The 18,081-nt window shown below is 45.0% G+C and overlaps 1 protein-coding gene across 3 annotated transcripts in view; it reads right to left on the bottom strand.

The window, feature by feature from the left end:
* Nucleotides 1-228: 228 nt before the first annotated feature.
* cbfa2t2 (CBFA2/RUNX1 partner transcriptional co-repressor 2) overlaps nucleotides 229-18,081 on the bottom strand; it is a 37,754-nt gene continuing 19,901 nt past the window's right edge. For all 3 annotated transcript variants that reach the window (XM_023281838.3, XM_023281840.3, XM_023281839.3), the window contains 10 exons: nucleotides 11,316-11,474; nucleotides 10,795-11,036; nucleotides 10,600-10,689; nucleotides 8,084-8,268; nucleotides 7,717-7,970; nucleotides 5,728-5,813; nucleotides 4,506-4,698; nucleotides 2,965-3,033; nucleotides 2,577-2,767; nucleotides 229-2,211 (listed from right to left, as the gene is read on the bottom strand). In XM_023281838.3, the coding sequence (XP_023137606.1) occupies nucleotides 1,867-2,211; nucleotides 2,577-2,767; nucleotides 2,965-3,033; nucleotides 4,506-4,698; nucleotides 5,728-5,813; nucleotides 7,717-7,970; nucleotides 8,084-8,268; nucleotides 10,600-10,689; nucleotides 10,795-11,036; nucleotides 11,316-11,474 (1,814 nt within the window). In that variant the 3' untranslated portion in view covers nucleotides 229-1,866. The remainder of the gene's footprint in view (nucleotides 2,212-2,576; nucleotides 2,768-2,964; nucleotides 3,034-4,505; nucleotides 4,699-5,727; nucleotides 5,814-7,716; nucleotides 7,971-8,083; nucleotides 8,269-10,599; nucleotides 10,690-10,794; nucleotides 11,037-11,315; nucleotides 11,475-18,081) is intronic.

Raw genomic sequence — 18,081 nt, forward strand, 5'->3', positions numbered from 1 at the left:
ATTAAATTCTGAAACCCACCAACTGTAGCAGTTTATATAAGCTGTGAAGTAACACTTTTTCACATTTTGTCACATTTTAATTGACTATCAGAGATGAGGATTTGCTTATATTAATGGACAGGTGCCTAATCTAATTAAAACCATTATTTATGACATTATACATTTGGGTTAACCTTCATTTCATTGTATACTCCTGTTGTAAAGACAAGTGCAGAAAAGAGTCCAAACTTAGTTTTTTAAAGTAATTCTACTTTATTTCATACTTCATGTCAAGATATGTTTTTCATATGAAGTTATGCCTCATAACAAAAGAACATGTTTAAAGAATGAAGGGAAAAAAATTGTGGCTCACAAAATAAAGGAATTCTCTCATAATATTCTTTACAAAGTCATCTTACAACAAACAAAAAAACAAGAACATCTCAGTTGTAACAGCAGAGGACGATAAATCAAAAGTTCCTCACTAAAACGTTTGACTTTAAACCTAACTGTGACAAAAGAACAAGAATGATCTGTACATACAAATACAGTTTAGCTCCTGAGATTCTCTGCGGAACAGAGTCACTGCTCGGTACCTGCACCACGGCAACGTAGGCATCAGCCTGAACTTTCTCCCCCATGGATGATCGCAAACAAAGTAAAAATGACTTCTTTTTCATGCTTTGTCATTATTTTCGTTGGACACAGCATTTTCAAAAGATGTACTACAAACCACTCTTGGCTTCTGATGCACATAATTTGATGGCGGAAGAGCTGGAGCAACATGTGACCCTGACGAACACAGCTGGTGATGTGAACAAAGTGAAACTGCAATTAGAAGAAAAGTCCGAACTGAATGCTCCTGTGCTTACTTGATCCAATCACCATCACGTTTTTCTTTTCTCGGAAAATGTCTGATGATCAGAAATGAAAAATAGTGAGCAGAGTTTGTGGTTAAACTCTTTATAAAAGTAGATACCGTGTGTGTGTGTGTGTGTGTGTAGGGGGGGTTACGGTAGTGTTTTATCTCTTTTTCACAAAGACGCTTACAGGCAACGACAATGACTCTCTCTTTAGCGACTGAAAACTTTGGTGATGCAGAAACGGCTTGAAATACCTGAAACACTTCATTTTAATATTGCTTTGACAAAAATAATCATATGCTTTACAATATTCACCGACGGCACGACTGTTTGACACACGCATTCACACATATGAAAATCTGACAAGAACTTGGCGAGCAAATATTTATGTATACAGGGGAGCTGCAGAGACGACTCTCATGTGGTCTACTGTCAGAGTTTTCCTACAGGACGAAGACAGACGCTTTAGGGCTGGAACCATTACACTGTTTTACATTTACCACCACCTCCCTCTTAAATTAATACACAACAAAGTGAGGATATTGATTCGTGGAGGGGGGGGGAGTGTCTTTATACCTCACTGTTTTTGTTATTTTTTATCTCTTCTGTCTTTTCTCATACATCTTCCTTCTTTAACTTTCTCCCTGCAGCCAGAGATAAACTGAGATCAATCGTCAGTTTGTTTTGTTTTTTTCCCCACCCCTCACAGATCCAAGATTTGGGGTTTTGGACGATGAGAAACACGTTTCCATCTGTTAGGGAGATCTGTTCATCCAATGGATGCATTCGAGACGAGTCCTTCTGTTCTCTGCCAAAGCCAAAGTCCCAGTTGACATATCACTCAAGCAGTCATCCATAATCTGTCCTTTTTTATCTGCCAAAGAGTATGATGAAAAATCTGTTATCCTAACTTAACCCACAAATAGTTCCCTCATGCCGCTGATTCAATTCTTCCCCCGTAAGCGAAGAGGACGGCGAGGATGACTGCGAAGACGACACGTTAGCCACTCAAGTCCTTTGCCTCCTAGTGTCCGTTGGTCTCGGGGGCCGAGGCGGGGGTGGAGGGGGTGGAGGAGCGAGAGGCCACCGAAGCCTTCTCTCCACCTGGACTGGAGACTGAAGGCACACTGTCGGGAGCTTTGACCCCGGCCAGACCGAGGGGAGACACACCAGCGGCTGCGGCTGAGGCCACAGCAGCCACCCTGCTAGCAGTGATGGCAGACACTGGTTTGGGCTGCGCTTGAAGTCCTGGGCTGCAGATGAGGTGATGTCTCTCCCAGTCTTTGTGCTGGCAGAAGGAGCCGCAGTAGCGAGCGGCGTTGCAGCCGCTGCATGTCTCGCTCGCTTTGCGGCCACAATTCCAGCAACACTAGGGAGAAAGGAAGGGTAGATGGTAAGGTTTTCATGTGTGTCAAGCATGGCACTGTACATAGACGTGCCTTCAATGCATTGTGCATGATTACTGGAGCGATTTTGGTCTTTTGACCATTTGGGGGCAGCCAAAACAAGTAAATACAACGCTGACATTTAGTTAACATCTTGCAAGTAACAGATCCATTATTAATTCATTATTCCACTCTCAATATTTCATTGCTGATAAAAAAATATTCATCATAGCAGGTTTAACTATGGCTCTGTGTACTTGTAAGCTGAATATAAAAAGCTGTGTGTATGCTCTGTCATGCAGGGCTGCCTGGATACAGTAAAACTTCCACAACCTACACCTCTGCTCACCTCACTGGAATCCTCCTGTTCATTGATGACCATGATGGCGTCCTCTTGAGCCTTACGCTTTGCCTCAGCCAGGGTCTTTTCCATCTTAGCCCTCTCAGCAGCAATCATCTCAAAAGCCTTCTGCTCGGCCTCTGCTACTGCTTTCTGAACCTCGTCCATGGCCTGACGCTTCACTTCATTCACTGCCTCTTCTATATATGAAGGGAGACAAGTGGTTTAGCTCACCTTGGTTACACTCTGCACAGTAGCATGAGTAAACACACAGAAGTCTGGTAAATGTGTAGAAATATTACTTCAAAACGTGTTTTTTTTCTTGTTAATTATTAGTAATATGACTTACTTTGTGTGTAAAGGAAACTTTAAAGTGACATTTATATGGTGTTCTTACCAGCTTTCCTCCAGATCTCATCTGTAACGTAAGCTGATCCTGGCCGTGGAGCAAAGTCACGCTGGGAGTCTGCAGGGAATGCAGAGACAGAAGGGATTAGCACCTGCCAGGGCTTATAAAGATATTAAAATGATTATTCCTTTAAAAGTGGCTGACTCTGGGATTGACAGATCAATTGAGGTAACAGGTGCGGACAAAGAAAGGCCACACAGTCGGGCAGCAAAGCTTTCTTTGTCATCTGATCGCTTATTTTGTCACTGAAGCAAACAAGTCCGCATATCTAGGCCACACATGCAATGTAATTGTTGGTTATCAGAGTCTTGGACTGATCCGAGATCTGACAGCTTTAGAAAGGAATGTGTTTGGCTTGGAGGAAACTGCAGACCAACAAGCTGTGTCAATATTCTGACTGTTCTCTCAAATCTCTCTCCCTGCATCTCACTTCATTTGTGTGTTGCTACCAGGGCTCTGCCTCTCCAACACTGCTGCCTGGCTCATTTCCTCTTTCCCCCCCCCCATCTCTTATGTCCTGCCTCGCCACAGTTTTTCTCTTTTTGCCTTCATTTACATCCCGTCTCTTCCACCAAGCCTTCATACACCCCCACTATCGCAGCCCGAGCCCAAGCAAAGCAGGCAGGCTCTCCGGCTGGGGGCCCAGATGGTGCTCTGACGAGTCAGCCAGCTCTGGGTCTCCGAGCCTGCAGGACGGCAGGACGGCCCTTCTGTGGCCGATATGGCGGAGGCCAGTCCTGGCACCTGTCTGTGACTATGGAGCAGCAGGGGGATGGCAAGGCTGGCACACAGAGAGAACACTGCCAGTACACAGCAGACTGGGGGACTAACCGTGGAAAGACTCACTGAGAAATGGACATGTGACTTAGCCGCAATTCTATTAATGACCACTAGATGATGTCATGAGTATGAAAGAGACGAAAATCTGTTCTGGTTGGTATTCAAGCTTTGGTATCGTCCAAATTCATCGCAGGATGTCCAAATCATTATATGTTATTATTCAGAATACACTAGACATTTGGGCCGGGCTTGTAACTGTATCTACAATCAGCATCCCGAAGGGAATTACCAATGATTGCACTTCCCTGGCCAACACATCTGTTTTTCAGGAACTAAGATTAATGCTCATCTATGATGCTTAATTACGTCTAAGATCTTTTTATTGACATTGAAAAGAAATGGGAAAAGCATTCCTCAGTTACATTTAATTATCTGTCCCTGAGATTTCTTTCATCACCTCGTACAAACAAAGACAAATGAACAGATGCTTTTCAAAGCAGCATCCAGCACCACAAAAACTAAATTCCGTTCACTCTCATGCTCTTTTTGGCAGAGATTTACACCTATTTATCCACCTACATGCTCCATATTACTACTAACACCAGGGCAAAGAAGCCGTTTGTAAAAAAAAAAGTGACATCCAACTGATTTACATCAGTTTGACCACATCCCGGGAGTCATGAGGTGATCTTTTCAAATGAACATAATAAGTAGCAATCATGGACGCTCCTAAAGATAAAGGTACCCACCTGACTCTGCTGAATGGGGGCTGTGCGTCTTGGAAAACGGAGTGGAGGCCGATCCTCCCTTGCGTGGATCCTCCTGCTCGCTTGAACGCCGTCTCCAGTAATTAAGCTCCTCGCGATCTGACTCCTGGCATCGTCTGAGCACGCTCACTGACCTCCGCGTCTTCTCCACCATGTCCACAATGCAGTTCAACACCTAGATGATGAAGAAGACAACACATGACATTTTACAGACTAAGTTTGCTTTCAGAAAACTTTTGAAAAGAAAACTTGTCATTAAATGTCATAAAATTGTGGGCCGCTATTGTGGGTTTAGTGCTTTTCAAGAGGAAAGTAGAAGAAAATCCTCCCAATGATGGTTCAGTGTCAACACAGCCTTTTAATAAGCACCCCACAGCATTTACTTGTCTTTCAAGCCCACATGTATATTTATGGCAGAAACCTGCCCAGTGGACTGTTTGACCACTTATTCTCTGGGGAAAGACTTCAGGACATTCTATCCATTAATAAAACGCTTCGTAAGTTTTGCATCTGACTTATTTTTTGCTTAACTTCCAGAGTTTGACTGGCTTCCATAGCCTAAATATACGAAAAAAAAAATACAGTAAATGTTTAAATGAATGTTTTCTACAGCAATTTTGTGTTTCCAGTCAGTAATCAGGCAACAAATAAGGTCTTGAACTCTCTAGTAAGTTATCAGATTTGCAGTTATTAAATGTTAGTATGACGAGGTCTTGGGTTTCTCAATTTCTAACGAGCCATTAGAGAAAAGTCTGTCCTTTACTTGAGGTTATAAATGGTCATAAATCACAGGTTCTACAATCCATCAAGTCTGCAGCTGTAAATGTTAATAAGACGTTGCCTGCAGCCGTCAAAAAGTGCATTTGAAGGGGTCTTCCTAATGAAGTAAAGGTCATGCTAAAAAGACAAGCAGACTCATTCTGAAGGCAGTTTTTGTACATTCTGGCAACCCCTACACTGCTCTTATGAATGGCTTATAGCTGCTACATAAAGCATCAATTCCAAAGTTTTAACAGAAAAAATGACACTGTATTATTTACAGCTTAGATAAACCTTTATGTCTCATGAAAACGGGACCCTGATGTTTCATTGCTTTCAAGCTGTGATAATTTGCAACACTTTGGCTGCGGACCTCCGCAAGACAAATTACATTCTTTCTTTATCACAAACCATTAGCAGCAGTGATGCCTGTCTGTAGACTTACATGGTCCAGATGCCTCCATTCATCAGCCCACTCTCTGTCTGTCAGTCTGTGGTCCACCGGCTCCTCACGGTAGCCCCCGTTAGTGCCTGATTAAAACACACATAAGACAGACCGCAGGCCAGTGTGATTAACATTCTTCTTAATGGAAGAGAAGCCACAAGTGACAGTAAGAGAGTGAAAGGTGTGTGTATGTGTGTGTGTGCCTTTATATGGTAAATCTGTGCTTGTTCAGATTACAAAAATAAACTATTCACTTAAAAACTTGGTAGAGCTTCATCATTTCTAAATTGTTGGAACTAAATCATTGCTGTGTGCTCTTGCATGAGATAAAAATCAAAGGCAACACTGGCACACATCTAAAGTTAAGAGTGAGTGGAATGAGCTGAGGTGAACTGGGAACAAAAACAAAAGAGGGGTGAAAGATGCAAGATCGACTGAGGGACAGTGAGCAACTAAGGTAGAGCGAATGAGGGAAAAAAAGTGAAGCCTGTGATGCAAAACAGACTTCAGCACTCGGAGTCTGTGCACATCTGGAAGTCAGCTGTCAACCACACACACACACACACACACGCACACACACACACACACACGCACACACCCTCCCCAAACTTCTCCCTTGGCACCTCCCCTCCTGGAGCTCACAGCATTCCAGTAGGGAGACACTCAGGCTGAGTGGAGTGGCTCCACTTCTAAACACAACCAGCCGTTCTGACACTCACTGTGGACCATTACAACCATGTGCACACACACATACACACATACACACACACACACACACATACAGACCCGCACACAACTCAACTATCTGATTCCGATTCAGTCATCCCACCGTGACCTAAGCGATATCTAATTATACATTTACCAGTAATAACAGTTTGCACACACAAGCTCATGAAGTGGCCAAAAACATCTTGATACATGTCCATAATCGCAGACGTTGCAATAAGGCACACACATACACACACAATCTACCATGATGCAAACCACATTGTCTTAAAATTGGGTAAGAAACAGCCAACAAAAGGCCACATGCACACTAGGCCTGCTGAAGAGAATAATGATTCCCTCATACGTACACACACACACACACACACACACACACACACACACACACACACACACACACACACACACACACACACACACACACACACACACACACACACACACACACACACACACACACACACACACACACACACACACACACACACACACACACACATACACACACACTCGCCTTCTCCTCAACATCTTCCCTACTTCTGGTTCTCATCAGTGTTCATCAGTTCAAAGCCACGAGTGTGTGGACTGATGTGTTTATGCATGTGTGTGTGTGTGTGTGTGTGTGTGTGTGTGCCTATGAGTTAAGTGGCGGCAGGCGGGCGGGAGGCTGTCAGACAAGGGACTAAGGCCTCGTAAACACAGCACCTCTACCATGAACATATCAAGGTGTGTGTCTGTGTGTGCCTGCGTCTGTGAGCTACTGCTGTTTCCACTGAGTGCTGACAAGCCCCAAATGGAGGGTAGATATACACCAGAGTTGATCCAAACCCTCCCCGCCTGGACAGTATGGCTCTGTTTATACACATATGTGGACTCCAGAGATATACTGGGCCTGGCTGCACAAACGCACAGACCACCCATTATCGCATACATATATAAATATATATACATATATATATATATAGAGAGAGAGAGAGAGAGAGAAAGAGAGAGAGAGAGAGAGAGAGAGTGTGGTAATTTCCTAACTTGTTTATCAGCCACTTACATTCAGACTACTGTGAAGAGTCAGATTAAGTTTTTAGCGTTTGGATGATTTATAGGAATGTGCAGAAATGTGATTTATCAAAGAGACAACATCAGCAGTAACCAGTAGTCCAGTAATTAAATATGCATGTCACCCACAATAACAAAACACGACTGTGTTCTTAAAAACTCAGCCAGAGAATAACTTCATTAATGTAACACTGGGTTTGCACCACGTACCAGGGAGTCTGGGCCTGTCTTTGAGCTCGCGGATCTCCAGCACACGCTGGCTGTGCTCACGGTGCAGGATGTGTGGCGCTGCGATGTCGTCCAGGGCGTAGTGCTGCAGGGGTGGAGGGGTCGGGTGGAGCTGGGCGGTGAGGGGGAGCGGGTGGGCAGGGCTGTGTCGGGGAGCGGGGCTGATGGTGCAAATCCGTTTGGCAGCAGGCTCCATGGCCACGGGCGGACGTTCGTGGAAACCGTTCTCTTTGGCCCTGAACAGGAGAGAGCAGTGACTCGTTTCTCAAACTGTGTTCATGTATTTTCCTACCAAAATACAAGCGGTTATTTATCTCAACAGACGCAGCTTTTCGTGCTTTTATCACACCTGCTGGGACTGTGTCTCTTGGTCCCAGTCTCGGGAGGCTCCATCAGCAGCTCGGAGGAGTCTGGAGAGGAGGCCAGAGTGGTGCTGAGCAGGAGGTGCTCGTGTTGGGACAGGTACTGAGCTGGGGTCTGCTTGGCTGCCCGTGCACAGTGGAGCAGCTCCCTCTGCAGCAGGGGCAGGTTTGCCTAAGAAGAAATAAACAATTCTTGTGAGGTCTTATTCTAATTTCCAGATATCGCCACAGTGGAAAATTAAGGAATTATACTTTTTCCATAGAGCATCGTTTTACCAGTTTACATGCATTCATCTCAATTTTTGTCAGTGTTTTGTCACTCAGATATTCAGCTCCATGTCAATCATACCTCACACACTCATTCAGAGGTAGACAAAGAGAAACAGCAGGCGGCATATCTGTGAAAAACATGAGGGGATATCTGGAGCAAACAGGCCTAAACAGTCCAAGACAGACTACCACCATGTTGCAACAGAGCTCAGAGACACAGAGCAGATCTGCCTCCCGGGGAGGACGCCTGGCTGGGAGAAAAAGGGGGTTTGACTCCTTGAGGTCTGGCTGTAAGGCTCGATCTGGGTCTGGGTGTTGCTCTGTGGCTGCGGCTTTCCTAATTCAAATGAAAATGGCAGCGCTTTCTAAGCTGCTGCTGATGTTGGTTACAGATCTCATGCATGCAGCACGAGTGCTGAGCACAATATGTTGGTCACAGCAAAGGTATGCACGATGATACAGAGGCTTAGAAACATTTCAAAACAAATTATATACAGGCTCTGCTTCTCCTTCATTTCTTGCCCTCTCATTTTTTTTATATTTATCTATGACTGTCTCCGCCGAATCTTTCCATCTTGCTTTTGTTCCCCGCATTTCCCTAATTAGGAACAGACTGCAGTGTGTTTGCAATTACACCACTTCCTCACTCCCTCTTCTCCCTCCTCATGAGCAACCAACTAAATAACCATACTGTTCTCATTTTGCGACAGACCTCCTCCTATCACATCGCACTTTCCACCATCGTCTAGCGAATTCTGTGAACCCAGACCCCCTTACCGCTGAATCTAATCTCTTCTTCTCTGTCTCGGTTAGCTGAAGATTTTAGCATCTCTTGTGCTTTTCCCTCGAGAAGCCGATACTTCTACTTTATAGTCTACTCTCCATGACACCCCTCTGCTCTCTGTAGTCGGTCTCCCATGCTCCTCTGCATCCCTTCTTTCCCTGGGGCCCCAGCTAGCGGACACATGTGCTGTGTGTCAGTTGAGCACAGGGCTCTCTGGGGTTCAGCGGGGCGGATGCTAGATTGGCGGCGCCTTGGCAGCTGAATGCTCTTTCAACAGGACAGCGGCTCCATATGGCGTACTGGAGACCATAAAAAGGGAACACTTTATAGGCATGTTTCACACTTCCGAGTTCCCACTTTTCCTTCGCTCCTCCTCACCCACCTCTCTCTCTCTTTTCCACTTACTTCACAGACTTTGTCCCATCTGTCCCATCTCTTTCTTAAGAGAGCCGACTCTCAAAGAGTTGGAATTAAGTTGTGAGGAGCCCGCACCCTTGTAATAAATTAGTAGAAGGAGGGGAACAGAGGATTCTTGTCTCAGCCTCCTCAGACAGACAGATGGAGGGGCTCCAAAGGTGAGTGAGAGGTGTGGAAAAAAAGGGCAGCTTTCGCCTGCTTGAAGTGCAGCAGTACAACTGACTGAAGATTTATGGGCTGCTTTACTGAGGGGAGCTCCTAAAAAGTATACTCTTGCAGACTCCCCTGGTTACAAAGGGGCTCAAGAGGCTGTTTAACACACTCATCTGTTGCTTGTCAAGTCAACACGCAAATCTTGATCGTTACTTAGAAGTGCTGAAGTTGGCATTATACTCTCTTGCTGAACACACACCAACAGCTTGTGATTGTTTTTAAATATACTACTTTTCTGGTTTGTTGGAGTTTACGCTTCCCAGATATGCACAGTAGATCAGTGTTGCTAAGTGGACACAAACTGTACGTTCCTTGCAGTTCCTTGTCTGCATAGGGGTCCATGGGGATTCTTGCAGTCGTCCGCAGATTACGAAATTTATACCACTTAGACTCTAGTAGACCCTCGTGTACTGACAGATGTGTAAAGTACAACGCTGCTGTGAGAAGCAGTTATTCAATGAGAATAAGAAGCCTATTTATAGACCTAAACACTGAATGCAGGAAACACTGCTCCAAAGTCTAATGGATCTACTGGTTTTCCATCATGACTTTCAAGCTGTGCCACGACTGCTCATGGATTATTCACATCATCCTGAACTGTGGTTATGTAGATGTAAAGGACCTTTAGTTTATCACTGGTTATTGTTTTGTTAATAATGCAGCAGTCTGACAGGCAGCAGGTCGACCTTCAGGGCTAAGCCATGAACTCAACTGAAAGAGTGAAGAAAACTGCTGCTGCACAGAGAAAAGGAAGTAGTCCAACTGACTAAAACAAAGCAAACATAGGAAGATAGGAGGGGAGGGTAAAGGTATGTTTACCTTGAGAAAAGGAATAACAAAAGGCCGTAAGGGGAAGTTTGTAGCCTCCTGAAGCCGTGAGTGAAACTCCTCAATGGTAACTGTTGAATTCTAGGAGACAGAAAAAGTTAAAGTTAAGAAAGTCAAGAAATGAAAAGACACTGCTTCAGTTCTTTTTTTTGTTTTAATCTTTCAACATGCTAACAAAGAATTTACCACGAGGGCAAGGACTAGGCTTCTGACGCTATCTCCAATCTCTGGAGAAATGTCGTTGCCAAACTGCTGCAGCGTGGTGAGGAAGCGTTTCAGCTTGCTCAGCTGGCGAGCCCCACAGGTGGCCGGCAGCTGCTGGTTAGCCAGCGATGAGGAGGAGGAAGAGGATGGTCCGTTGCTGTAACGCTGCGGTGGAGATGGCACTGCATTCAGGGTTGGCGGGGAATGATGATTCCCGTTGGTCACTGGGGAAACGAGGTGAGAAGAAGAGGGAAGGAATGAATACAGTCCCTGGGGACAGTAGCCAGATGTTCTCATCCTAATTGCGTGACGAAGCGTACGTGGTGTTTCCAGCACAACGCAATCAATAGAAATGTCAATGTGTGCAAATTTAAGCGCTACAAGTGGTTACAACATATGTGCAATTTTCAGATGATGATTTATAAACGTTGGATATGACAAGGGAAGTTCAAAAGGAAACTAACCAGACAAATTCTTAAAGACAGACTAAAAATGACTCTTACACGCTGTGGTCGAGAAAGAGGCCGGACGAGGGCCACTGGGGTTGACAGAAGGCAGGGGTGGCATAGTGGAGCTGGAGCTGCTGCTGGGGGCTGATCTGGAATGAGTCTTAGCATCCACAGGAGAACCGGGCATGGCAGGGCTCTTCTTCTCTCTACTGTCTGCAGAGAGAGAGAGGAAAGAGGTCAGCTGTGGGTCAGAAACCAGACTGCTTTGAAAAATGCTGTCATCCTGTGGTCAAAGCAATGAATGAAAATTAAAAACACTGCTTGTACCAGTCAAATCTGACTGCATAAATCTAAAAAAAAAAAAAAAACTTTTACTGTCAGTAAGTAGAGCAAGTTTAGTTTTTCACAGTGTTGGACGGATAGGTATGTCGCTGTACCGTCTTTTCAGTATTAAATAAACAGCACAACCACACATGTATAATATAAGTAAAGAAAACATTTTCACGGAAAACCACAAAAAATGAAGAAAATGTAACCCGCTAAATTGTCCTCGTGACAAATGAGCAAGAAAACCACGAGACCCCTTTAACTTCCTCTGTCAGCTCAATGGTTTAAAATCAATGCAAAAAGCTTTGTGTCTATAGTTAGAAAAGAAAATAAAAATGCCCAGCCCTCCCCCAACCCACTTCACATCATACAGCACATACTGCCGGGGCATCAACCACCCTGCCCCCATCAAAGAGCCAGATGTCTAAAGTTTAGCCCCTCACTCTCACCCATTCAGATCAATAACAGAAGAAATGCTGAAGAAGTCTATTGTGTGGGAGAAGAATGGCCCCTCATTGAGCTCCTCCAGCAAAAAGGGGGGCGAAGAAAGAAACGAGAAACAGAGAGCGAAAGGGACGGGGCTATTTCACGCTTTACTAACAAGATCGGCAAAGCTTTTGAATGTTAAACGCAACTTCTCAATATGCTATTGACGCTGAATGAGACCACCAGATAAGGGGTATGGGGAGAGTGTAATGGGGGGGTGTGGCGGTGGGGAGATGTGGGATCAGAAGCCGTCTTTGTCTCCCGGAGATCCATGAAGGCCGGGTCCCGTCTCCATTTAGAGTGGATCAGACTTTTCTAACTGCCTCAAGAATTGACGATTAATAGACAAGCATGGTCTCGCAGGTCATGGGTCAGCAGAGAGCAGCTTTTTAAATGTGGTTTCATGGTTTTAGGGCTTTGGCTTCAATGGCACCCTTTATATCTTTTTCACAGCTATGAACTCTGCATGGCCTCGAGCCACAGGGTCCCAGTTTATAAAGGCTTAAGCTGGAAGGTTTAAGCTGTCAGGAGGGAACTCGAAAGAAGCCCGCTGAAGGAATAAAAAGCATTTCTTAAGAGTGCATGTAGAAACACATCGAAATTAATGCACAACAACGCAAAGAAAATTTAAATAAGTGAATCTGGACATCATCGTAAACATGTAAACGTAACCAAATGTTCGTTTTGCCGCATCCTCGCATTGCATTTGCATTTCACGTCTTACCTCTACATTCTCTCAGTGTGCCCTACTCATCTGTCAGGTCCGCAGCTCATTATACAGCTTTGACTGTTCTTCCTTCTGTTTTGCAGTCCTGATCACCCTCTCTTTCCCTCTGCCTCTTTCCTCTCTCGTTCTTTCTCAGCCCCGTGGCCTGCCTGCCATCGCTCCACCTGTTCACCAACATAGGGGGCAGGAAGGAGGGATCTACACAGACATTTGGACTGTCATATCCACCACACACGCGGTCTGCCAGTGCACCGCAGGAAGCAGCCTGCAGCACGCACACACGGCTCTGCACACTCCGTCCGTATGGCCAGGAAATTAGACTGACATCTCAATAACAGAATCAACGGGGCATATGGCCTTAGTGTCAACACTGTTACCATGTAAACAACTTTATATATACACACAATGGATAAAAATCTGGGCATTCAGTTGGCATACCGTTCTCCAGATTGACTGTCACCCTCTTAAGGTTGATTGCGCTAGACTGGCAGGTATACATGACGCCACAGATTATGAACACGTATTACAGCGACATGCTGTCCATATACCTTCTTGTGCGACCTATTTCAGCATGGAGCTGAAAAATTAGGTTGCAGCTGTGTTCGCGAATCTTAAGACGCTCTGTTGTGAGCCACGCCGGAGGTAATGGCCAAAACAGGAGACATCAGGTGTGTGTGCATGAATTGCTGACGGCCCACAGAGAATTGCCTCTGCTTGTCAATTAGACAGCATACATAGCTGGATGACTTCATCTGGCTTGCGAGCACCTGAGTCCTTGGTATATAGTCACAGGACTGTCAGGGGAAGCAGCTGTCACAGCAGCCACAAAACACACACGGAGCACACAAAGTGGTCTAATGTTAACTCAGGTGAATATTGGCTGAGAGGAGGATGTGGGGTGTTTGTCTGGTCTAAATGCCACCTGTCATCCTTGCTCTAATGGCACAAAGAGGAAGGCACACAAAGCTTTGCATCACACATCGACAGGATTACACATAAATGCCCCAATGCATAGACAACATCGGGATAATGTCGTGAGCAGACCACCGAATATAAAACTGCCTGCTCCATCCACAATCTTTCTTTTTTTCTGTGGCCATTATACCCAAAAATGCTATTTTCTGCTCATGCCACTCTGTGCTGTTATTCTCTGTCATACAGATTATATAAAGTTTCTCTAAATCTTCTAAGTTACTCGAGTTTGCTTGTTTGATTTCTACAACTGTTGTTACCGCAGGGATGGAAATCTAACATGCATCTGTGGCGATGGCTGTTGCTAGCCAGGTGTTCCTTGTTTGTTCAGCTTCAGGTGACGCTCGTCTGCATTAAAACATTCAGTCGGTTTTAATTGCCTCTGCCTCTGCAGGTGATGATTCAGGATGAGGCTCAGAAAAGGAGAGAGAGAGGGGCAGAGAAACAGAACTTGACTCCTGTTCTCGTTGAGCCGCTACTGTGAAAACAGTCCATTAAATAATGAAATCGGAAATGAAAAGACAAATACAGTTAGGAGAACATTCATCTACTTCCTTACATGAAGAGAGGATGGATAACCTACTGTGAGTCAGTCGAAATAAATCACACTGGATGCGATGTATAAATAAATGTGTTCAGCATTAGGCTTTATTGAGCTCGTGGTTTAACTCTGAAGTCTAAACTCTCGGTGAAAGGTTGGCAGCTGTGTGGATTGTGTGCCGCGCTGCTATCTCTGTGGTGTCACTGCAGATGAGGTGAGAGGAGATGTAACACAGGCCGGGCTAATTTATCGGCGACCAAAAAGAATGTTTGCTGCATATGCAACGATACAACTATGTGGGTTCAGGATTAAGGCCTGCAGACACACACTGAAACATGCTACAGGAATGCTGCAAAATATGTGGAATAACGCTTTCTCACCAAGAACATAACAACGGGGCATGTTTGGCTGAGCGACCACTATCAGTGCAGGAAGAAGGATGTTTTAGATACAACATGTATCTAAAACATAGACACATGCATTGTGACAACAAACAAAAATGTAGCCTTCCGACCCAAAAATAGTACGAATGCAGCAATTCAGAAGTCGTATTTCCACTGCTACTCGCTTACTTTTCCTCTTTTTATGAGTGCCTAGGCTTGTTCACCCACAGTAAGTGCTCAGAAATTAACTTTCTGACACTTAATAAAACACTATACAAATGTATCTCCCAAAATTTTGGTGTATTTCTTGATCGTTAATCCCACACTTGCGGAGATCTCAGCATTATGTGCAACCGAAATAATTTCCACTAAAAGCACAGACGACAGCAATTGATTTGAGAAAGGAACCAGGTTCTCTCTCCTCTTCCTCCTGTACCATATGGATCTAATCAGTCAAGAGCTGGCCAGCTGGGACCTCCAACAGTCACCTGTGAGGGAGGAGGGAGGGAGGGAGGGAGGCAGAAGGGACTGCTGGAGCCTCCTCCTTTAAGCCAAGGTTGCCCCAACGCACGCACACACAACACACACACACACACACACTCTCTGCCTTCCCTCCAAGGAGAGGAGGAAGGAGGAGGAGGGGGACGAGGAGGAGAGGGGAGGGGAGGGGAGGGGAGGCACGAGGCAGCTGAATGCGAGCAAGTGGACTTAAATGCTGGGGAGACAAAGGCTGCACCTGGTCCCCGTCCGTCCACGCACACAGCCACAATACAGCGCACATCTGTTCCTCTATCCTGTGCTCCCTCCTGACCTCCGCCCACGCACAAGCAAACACACACACACGCACACGCGCGCGCACACACACACACACACACACACACACACAGCACTACCGTATCCACTTATAATACAGATAATTCAACAGTGCATGCTCTCTCTCTCTCTCACCGTCAGATAGTTGCTATAACCTTGTAGCTAAACAGAGTTTAGTTTAGCAAGTGCACAGATTTCAGATTTCTGGAAATCTAGAGAATGGAGTCCCCTCTGCTTATTTCAATCAGCTTAATTTATATTCTTGCTCTCTTGAGACTAACATCTCCTCAACTGTTGCAACGGCCCAGTTGTCTCCATAAACGCACTCACTAGATACTTTTTTTTTTTTTTTTTTTTAACCATATACTGGCTTACAACAGCAGCAGCTACATGTGACAAATTATCATCTGTGTCATTGAAAATAGCATTGATACTTCCATTATTTTCAAATTAATCTGTATTGAACCAAAACAGTTCAATTCAAGGTCTGATTTCAGTCACTCTGTTCTACTGAATGAAGGTTAGAGAGTGCACATATTCATCACATATATGACGTTAACTTTAAATCTTTAGCATCCCTGCTATAGACAATATGGGCTGAACATTGCATATGTTTTATCACAGTAAAGTCTTCACAGGCCATGGAAGAGTTTTAAACAAGCATCGACAGGAATAAGGAATTACTCGGCAAATTAGAGGCGCCATAGGTGGAGAAAGTCGGGGGGGACACAAGCAGGGAGAGAAAGATGGAGGATGGGAGGGAGGGAATAACAAGGAGAGAAAATACTGTTTTCATTTGGTTTCATCAGAAAGACAAGCCTGGTTGTCAGACTCAGAGCCAGGCTGTTTTTCTTGGCTCTCATTACCACCTTCCAGGCCCGTAGACTACATATTTGGATAAAACCCAATGTCAACACTCTGCTCCTCACTCTGCTAGGAAGGGGAGCGATGGGTAGGTGGCAAGGTTGACAGTAAAGGGGGGCGGGGGGAAGCGAGAAAAAGCTGTGTACATAGCCAGAGAGAGGACATATAGGGACACAGTTGGCGGGGGGAAAAAGGTGAAATGGGTAAAAGAAAAATGGAGGTGAAGGAAGAGAAAACACTTTTTGCATGTGAAGAAGCGCATCCCTGTCCCTGAGGTGGATTTGTCACACCATGACAGAGCGATGGTGAGAGAAGCCCTTGCATAACCTAATCGCTCAGCGAGATAATTACAAAAACACTGCTGTAATCCAGAATGCCACATAGCGAAAAACAGGGGACGTGGATGGAAATGTACTTAGTGGCAGATTGAGAGAGAAAAGGAAAGCGAGGACGGCGAGGCAGACAGACGTCGTCCATAAAAACGAAGAAAGAGCAGTAAAAAGCGGCACTGTGATGTGATGCTGGAAGCAGAGGAGGTCTGGCAGAGGTCGGGGAGTGAGAACGGACAGTGTCCATGTGCACATGAAGTCACACCGCTGGGAGAAGAGTGACTGGATGGGAACTGAAGTTGTTGACCTTAAAAACACCAGAAAACACTGGAGGCATCATTACAGTCAAGGCAAACGTGAAATTCTATTAAAGAGTAGAGTAAGTTCTGCTAATTTTCTGAACAGGCAGCTTTAAATAACACACATTTGAGGCAATTCCTTTTCCCTAAAGAACCATGACCACAACGTAAAGCTGTAGTGTGGCTAATTGTCGAAAAGAATCCCCATGTTGCTAGGTTGACGGCTTTAAATGCTGGAGCGAAACTGTACGTATTTGGCACACACATGCAGTCGCATTTGGCCTCCGTTACAGGCTCCATTGTCAATAGGTCAGATGAACTCAGACACACGCCTGCATCGCACACAGCTGGGCCACAAGGGATACAGCTAGACGTGGATGTGTGTCATCGTGCCTGTGTATGTGTGTGTGTGTTGGCCCCATTTACCAGGTGTTGGGTTTGTCATTGGCTGAGTGCAGAGAGGACAGTTATCCCTGAAGTAACATGCACACACTTGTGAAATGGCCTGCCCTGAGGCACACGTACACATCCGTGCAAACAACAACAGCGCCATAACAAGGACAACTCAAATCCGTCAATCATGACCTGAAATCACACAAGATGCAACATACTCACGAACTCTCACACCAGCAACATTTCTCTAGGGTCAGTGGATTATCTGCCTATCTGGTTACAACCCTTCTCACCTCTCTGTAACTAATTGGTTAGCCTTCCCATCAATCATCATGAGCCTGGAGAGACTTTAAACTCAAACCGGCCGTGTGGAAAACAATCATCTGGAGCATTTAACCCATGGAAATATAGTTGTGTTGTCCTTATATTCATTTACTGCCTGCAAGTTATATCTTAGGTCAGTACAGACTTTCAGAGCTCCCTTGACGCTCAGTGATGCATATCGCTGAGTCTGTCTGGAGGATCAAGACAAGGTGTCTCCTATACGTTAAGAACCCAGACAATCAACTTAAACTGCAGCCAAGCAAAACACTGTTTTTCCACCACACACACTCTAATACACACACTCCGAGCTGGTAAGTTACAGAAGTCCATAAAACAAAATACAAGCTCTAGACATGAAAAAA

Source organism: Amphiprion ocellaris, chromosome 5 (genome assembly GCF_022539595.1).
Source record: "Amphiprion ocellaris isolate individual 3 ecotype Okinawa chromosome 5, ASM2253959v1, whole genome shotgun sequence".
Taxonomy (NCBI): Eukaryota; Metazoa; Chordata; class Actinopteri; family Pomacentridae; genus Amphiprion; species Amphiprion ocellaris.